The sequence below is a fragment of the Neopelma chrysocephalum genome, unplaced genomic scaffold (genome assembly GCF_003984885.1).
Source record: "Neopelma chrysocephalum unplaced genomic scaffold, ASM398488v2 Primary Assembly neopelma1_26b, whole genome shotgun sequence".
Lineage (NCBI taxonomy): Eukaryota > Metazoa > Chordata > Aves > Passeriformes > Pipridae > Neopelma > Neopelma chrysocephalum.
Genome location: NW_020897696.1, coordinates 342,316 through 349,532, shown reverse-complemented (window position 1 = coordinate 349,532; position 7,217 = coordinate 342,316). Strand labels below are relative to the sequence as shown.

The following is a 7,217-nucleotide window of genomic DNA, read 5'->3' as shown; positions in this document are numbered from 1 at the left end:
GCCGGGCCGCGCCGGGCGCGTCCCCGCGGGGCCCGTGACGGTGACAGCGCGGCCGGGCCGCGGCGGGGCTGCGCGGCCGCACCACCAGCAGGAGCAGGAGGAGGAGGAGGCCGCCGGCGGCGGCGGCAAGGGGGAGGCCGGATCGCATCATGGCCTCGGGTGGCAGCGGCGGCGGCAAGATCCGGATCCGGCGGCACCACCTGGGAGCCGGGAAACCACCCTACACAAGGGGCAAACAGCAGGTGAGGCCGCGGGTCAGCCCGGTGAACCCCTTCCTCTGCACCCGCTCTTCTCCCCCAGCGCACCCTCAGCGGCGGGAGGAGGCGCTGGGAGGCCCGGCCCGGCCCGGCGGAGCCGCCTCTTTTCTGCGCCACCCCTCCGCCCTCCACACAGCCCCACGTGCGCGGCTGCGGGCCGGCATTTCCCGGTGGAGTGGCCGCCGGGGAGGGAGGAGGGAAGGGTTTCCCGCCGGGGCCGCGGGGATTGTGGGATTTCCGGGCGCTCGCCCCGCTCCGGCCCCGCCGGCCCGCGAGGGGCTCCTCACCTCCCCTTTGTCTCCCGCCTGTCCCCGCTCGGCAGGAGCAAAGGCGGGAGGAAGAGGTGGTGGCTGGGAAGGGGTAGGTACGCATTCCCTCGCCTGGCGAATGGAGCGGGCTGGCTCCCGCTCTGCGGGATGCTCGTTTTGTCTTCGGGTTGCCTGGTTAAATCCTGGTTAAATTGGTTTAGATTGCGTTAGCAAGTGTAGTTACTCCTCAGATTTAAGTGCATCGCTTCCAATATGTGCTTTCTTAGCGAATTCCATATTGCAGACGAGTCTGTGAGGGTGCTGGGTAGGTAGGCATCTTCCATTGTTTTTTTTTTTCTTTGTAGGATTCTGCCTGCAGAACCCTTAGGTCTGCATTTGGTCGTTTTTTCAGTGTCTTACCTGTGCTTAAACGTGCAGTGCAACTGAAATGTAACTCTTAATCATAAGGCATTTTTTCCTCCTTTTATTGTAGGACAGAGTTAGATGGATTCAAAAAACCCCACTTTTTGTAAATTGTGATACAAAGGTCCTACACCATCTAGACTGACTGCAGGGGGAGGAAGCAAAGATCGTTCCCATCTGCTGTTTGCCAAAAAAATTCAAGATGCCCAGAAACTGTTCTGGAAATGCCTTCCACGTGTATTTATGAACCTGAAATTGACTGTTCAGCTAAAACGTTTACATTATTAAATCGGTAATATAAGCTAGGGGATTGAATATTATATGCAAAATTGAGGGAGTGTTACACACGAGTTGTTGCTCAATTAGTTTTTATTCTTTGGGAAGTACTATACTTAGTCTTTTATATAGTAAACTGATCAGCAATGTCCTTGTAAAGCTGTCAAGGGGATGCTTCATCCAAAGAAGCACTGCACTTACAGAGCAAATGTTGAAAGTTCTTGTGTGAACGATATAAGGATAACATTTAAATTGCGATATCTTGTGTATGTTGATACTATGCAGATAGCTGGTAAACCTTACACATGAATTTAAAATAATTAACGTAGATGGTTTCCTGACTCTTCTATTGTTTGTTGTCTCTATGTGTTTTCCAGTAGGTTTATTTAAACAATGTGCCAAAGCAAACACGTGCCAGTATATCTGTGGGATTCTGCCCAGAGAATGGGTGCTGCAAATCGAATACACAGACCAAATTAACAAGTAATATGTTGGGGGAAATATGGTAAATAGGAGAACCAGCAGGTGTCAGATATGTACATTTGTTACAATGGGTAGCTTTTTTAACCCTGTGCAGGTTGCTAACTTACATTACATAAAAAGATGAACTCTAGGTAGATAAGTGACTTAAATTGAAATTAAGTCAATTGTTCCTATTTTCAATATAACATCTACTCTGCAGAAGTGTTCCACGATTTGGTGTTGTCTCTCAGTAATGAGTTTGGGAAGACATGAAAGTGCTCAATGCAGTTTTCATATGAGGTTATAGCCCTGATTCTGAACCCCTGCTCCCTTAATTATTATCAGTAAAGTAAGTTCATAGAAATACTTTATTAGAGCTTTTCTAGGTGCTTGCAGTCAAGACTGCAGTCCTGAAAACTCTCTCATCAAACTCTGAAGGTGCCTATGCACTGTACACAGCATAGCTAATAGCTTTAAAGTTCCTAGGATATCTAATTTTTTTTCCACTTGAATGAGAGGTGAGTAGCACAATGCCAGGCTTACAACTGTAAACCTGGTGTCATGTTTTTTTTTGCGTCTTGTTATGCTTTCTTGATGTTGTTACTTTGCCACAGTCTCCCGGGGAACTCAGTCAGGTGAGAATTCTCCAATCATGTCCAACATGTGCTGCAGAGTCAGTCTTCTATTAAGTGCAGCGATGGCTTTAGAAGACAATTGGAAGAGGAGATGCTGCTGCTTTTCAAAGATGCTTAGCTAAAGCATTTGTTCAGAATGTGGTAGACCCTGCTTCAGATTCCTTTTTTGCCTGGAGGCATCAACCTACATCTTCCACTTTCCGGGCAAATATCCCAGTCGTCAAGCTGTGTGTTGTCTTCAGTTCTTCTGACTGAAACTGTGTTATTATCCAGAAAAAGAATTTGTGATTCACTGAGCCAGGAAGAGGAGGTATAAGATGATGTTGCCTTCCAAGACTAGAGACATACAGGATCTGATCCTTTATTTCAGAGGTTATTTTATATGTTCATGGAATAAACATGCAAAGCATAGTGCTTCCTGCCCTTTTCTCCCCAAGTCCCTGATAGACAGTCATGCTTCTTTATGTTTGTATGTATGTTTTTTTAAGTCCAGAGCATTTTTTAAACCAGCCTCAAAGAGGTGAGGTGAACAGATGATGCCTGGTAGATGTGACTTGCAGCTTATGTATTCTGGAAGATAGAGATGTGGATACAGATTCCCCCACAAGCGAAGGAACTAAACCTCATTATTTTCCTTTCTGAGCTACCACCCTGCCTTATAAGAAGTGCACTGTCAGCAGCTGTATTACTAAACCAACAATAAAAAAGTAGCAGCACTGCTAAGTAAAGATGGTATTGACTCATCCACCATGAGTATCTGTGGTGGGGGAATTGCATCTCAGAAAGAAAAGAGCCTTTTTTATCTTCATGTTGGGTGTTCTTGGAGTAGAATTGCAGAGTTCTCTCCATTGACTGTGCTTTCCTAGTGGCAAAATGTTGACAGCTCCACGCTGAGTGCATTGACTTCAGGTTACACCATGCTTAGCATGCTACCTGTTTACTTAGCCATCTCATGCTGAAATATCCAGCCTCTTCCTGCACTGTTTAAGAAGCTTAGGCACTTGAGTTAAAATTACGGCTTCTTTGAGAGCTAAGCACATGCAGGTGAGGGAGCTCTTGTGTCCAGAATCTGGGTTTCATCTTCCGGATGTGGCCCTAGTGTTTCTAAATGCCAGTTTGTCCTGGTCATTTAAGTAAACTGATGTTTGGAATTACTAGTGCAGATGTATAAATGGGAGGAATGTTTACATTGGTGACTTATTAAGCTTCTAGAATATATCTGTATGTTTCTGTTGTCAGTTTTATGTGTGCGCTGGTTTAGCTTGGAACAGGGCCATTCTCATCCAGGTAATACAGATTTCAAAGATTTTAAATGTGTCTTACAGGAGAAGAGACTAAAATAACTTTTTTTTATAATCTTTTTTATTAGATAATTGACCATTGAAAGTGTCAACGAACTTTGATTCTCCTGGACTTTTAAACTCATACAAGCAGATTTAAGTATGAGAAAAAAACAGTTACCTGAAAAGTATTTAAACTTCCCATAAACTTATATATATATGTGTTAAGCTTCATCTTAGGGCTGTTTAATATCAGAGATAGTACTTGTAGATTAAAACTTCTGATAGGGAGCGATATGTTTTTGTTTTTTCTTATGTGTGTACGTGCCAATGCATATTTATAAAGTAGATGTGCTACACTGATAATACAAGAAAATCCAAAGATGTTTTCCTTGATGAAACCAGCTTAAGTTTCTGCATGTTTGTAGTTGGTCTTGTGCTGATTAGTTAGGACATTACCTGACAAAGGGGAGGAGAAGGCCACTGAAAGTCACTTTCACTGGTCCTGAAAACCCCTCTAGGTTGGTGAGTTTCATAAAATCATTTGAGTCATTCTGTAAGGTTCTTCCCAGAGGGAATAGCTACAGGGTCCAGAACTTTAAGTGTATAATGACTAAATCATTGCATGTCACCTGCTGTTGTTCTGAAGGTAGACTTTGCTGGACAGTGACTGCAGCCATTGGGCAGGTGGGATTTCATAAACCGCCAGGTTTATTTTGTCAGGAAATTTGGAAACTCTGATACTAAAAGTATCGTATTATCGTGATCCTAGAGTATTGTATTCAGTAGTGTTTCATAAACCTTGGGCAGAAAAATATTAATTAAAAAAATCTTTATTAATAATTTCCATAGGGACCTACACAAGAACAATTGTATTGGTTTAACTCTATCAACAGGATTGCACCTTGAAACATGCTTAGGTATTTGTATTTGTATGCAACTCTCTGCTTGATTTGGTTTAGTAGCAGGCCAGTACATTGTGCTAAAACAAATAGATTGGAAGAAATGTTTAATGTGTCTTTAAAGATTTGTTTTAAAAGGATGGGCTAATAGTCAGCATCACAGGCTTTATCTCTGTCCTAGCAATATCAAATTATATTCGAAAAACAGATGTTTAAATTTGATACTTGACTTTCTACTGCTACCATAAACAAAAATGTATAGTGATTGGGAAGAACTTGTAAAACTGAGATACTGACAGTTTTCTCTTGTTTGGGCTAACTACTGTCAGTGGTACAACAAATTGTAGATGATGATTATTATAGCATTTTATTAATATTCTGGGGTTTGTCTTGCAAAGTGTTGTCGTGACAGTCTTGGAGGCTGTGAAGTATTGGGGAAGAATATTAGTGGGCACTATCTTAGGAGGAAAAAAAAGCAGATGAAATAATTGACTATGTTAGCTGGGACACTGCAAGTTGTCTTTGGTTACTGGCAGCACATCACTTCCTCTGAGTTATTTATTCCTCCAGTCAGTAATTAGAACCAGTTCTTGCTCCCCTGCCACAGACAAACTGAGCTGCTGTTGATTCTACGGACTGCGGGAGGAGAGAGTTCAAAATCTTGCGTGCCCAAAAATGTTTGAGCAGAAGTATTTCACATTGGTGCAGATGGTGGGCTACCATACCATTGTGTAATGAATTCATGACACAGGGGAATGACTGGCTCAGTGGGCATGGGGTGAGTGGTGGATGTTGTTTACCTGGACTTTAGCAGTGCCCTCAGCGTGGTTTCCCGTGTGATGATCCCTGTTGTCCATTTGGTGAAATATGGACCTGTCAGGTGTACCGTAAAGTGATTGGAAAATTAGCGGGACCATTGACCTCAAAGCGTTGTGATCTGCAGTATAAAGTTACAGTGGCAGCCAATTGCTAATAAAGGCTGTCAGGGATTGATATTGAGACTGATGCTGCTATATGTCTTTACTAAAACCTGGGATGAAGGAATGGTATGAATCCTCAGAAGGTTCCCTGATAGTACCTCAGGGAACCTTCAGTCCTGTTGTATGATGAAGGTTAGGGCTGGCATTGAGGGATCTTGGCAGAAACAGGCTGTCAAGAACCTCATGCGTTTTAGTAAAGGCAGATGTTCAGTTCTTCATCTGGGATGAAACAACACCACCTACCTGCTTGACAGCAAGTTGAACCTGAGTCAACACCATGCCCTTGAGGTAAAGAAGGCCAACTGCATACTGGGAGGTATTAGTAAAAATGTGGGGAGGATGTTCAGGGAGTTGTTTTTTCCCCTGTATTCAGCACTTCTGGGACTGCATCTGGAGCGTTGTGTTAAATTTTGGCCTCTCCAGTACAGAAAAAAAAAAAAGTCAACGTACTGGAGTGAATCTGGTTGAGGGCCACCAAAATGGTTAGGGTGGCAAAGGCCCATGGCTGAGAGAACTGGGTGTGTTCAGTTTAAGAGCAGCGAACACCTAATGAGACTATAGAGAAGGTGTAGCAAGGCTCTTCTAGAAGGTTCATAGCAACAGAAAAAGAGACAATGGACTCAAGATGCAAAAATGGAAATTCCAATTTCATATCAGGAAAAATCTTTTAACTGTGAGGAAAACCAACATGTTGGAAGACCTACCTAGAGAAGTCTCTGTCCCTGGAGTTGCTGTGTACGACCTGCTGTTCTTGGCCCTTCTCTGAGCAGGAGGTTGCAGCAGGTGACCTCTGGACAGCCATGCAGCCCCTGTGGATGTGTGGTTCTTTCAAAGCTGCAGTCGGACCACAGAGCACACACAGGCGTGGTTTCAGCATAAATGTTGCTGTTCCTCTAGTTTGGTAATCCTGTTGTTGGTCCATTCTCTAATTGTGTCTTCAGGTTTGTGTTGCTTTTTGAGGGAGGAAATAATGCCTCCATCTCACTGTTGCAGTTTTTCTAGAATAAGTTGGAAGCTTGCCCTCAAGAAGAGAATAGCTAAGGGGCTTTTTTTCTAGGGTTGCTGTTTTGCAGACCAGTTTTTGAAAATGTTTTTTAGTGGCAGGTCATGCGATGCCTTTCCATTATTCTGCTATTAAGTTGTAAGTTCTCTGGGTTTTTTGCTTTTTATTGTTCTTTGTAATCAATTCAGTATTTATTGTGTCTATTTTTTACATCTACGATGTATTGAATAGTGGTATTTATACCGTCATGAGAGAAGGGGAAGATGTTCCTCAGTATGCATGTGTGCGCTACTAAGACAGTATAATGAAAACTCTCTTCTGTGCTTTTTGTAACATGCAATAATATAAGTCCACAATGCTGCAGAATTGTGAAGTGCCCATAGTATTTTTCTGAGGAAGAATTCTAGCCATTAGGCAGGATTTTTTATTACTTGTTAGGGTATTAAGTCACTATCTATGCAGTTTCACTAACAACTGCCCTAAAGGTAGACATATTTCTTGTTTTCCCTTGTACAAATCTCTTGTGCCAAGTATTATTCCCTTCTTGACACTACATTTTAAATTTTATTTTGCTGCTTTCAAGTCTTGCTTTGTCCTTATGTCTGAACACCACAAGTCTTACCTGCCTGTTAAAACTTTTTAAATTGGAGGTACAGGATGACATTCAGAGGGGCCCAGACAAGCTCAAGAAGTGGGCCCATGAGAGCCTCATGAGGTTCAGCAAGGCCACGTGCAAGGTGCTGCACCTGGG

The 7,217-nt window shown here is 43.1% G+C and overlaps 1 protein-coding gene across 4 annotated transcripts in view; it reads left to right on the top strand.

Moving 5' to 3' along the window:
* The first annotated feature begins 97 nt into the window (after positions 1 to 97).
* Positions 98 to 7,217, top strand: part of NUP153 (nucleoporin 153) — a 45,442-nt gene continuing 38,322 nt past the window's right edge. For 3 of the 4 annotated variants that reach the window (XM_027676154.1, XM_027676155.1, XM_027676152.1), the window contains exon 1: positions 99 to 242. In XM_027676154.1, the coding sequence (XP_027531955.1) occupies positions 150 to 242 (93 nt within the window). In that variant the 5' untranslated portion in view covers positions 99 to 149. Of the gene's footprint in view, positions 243 to 7,217 lie in introns of all 4 variants that reach the window. The other variant, XM_027676157.1, reaches the window with a different exon arrangement.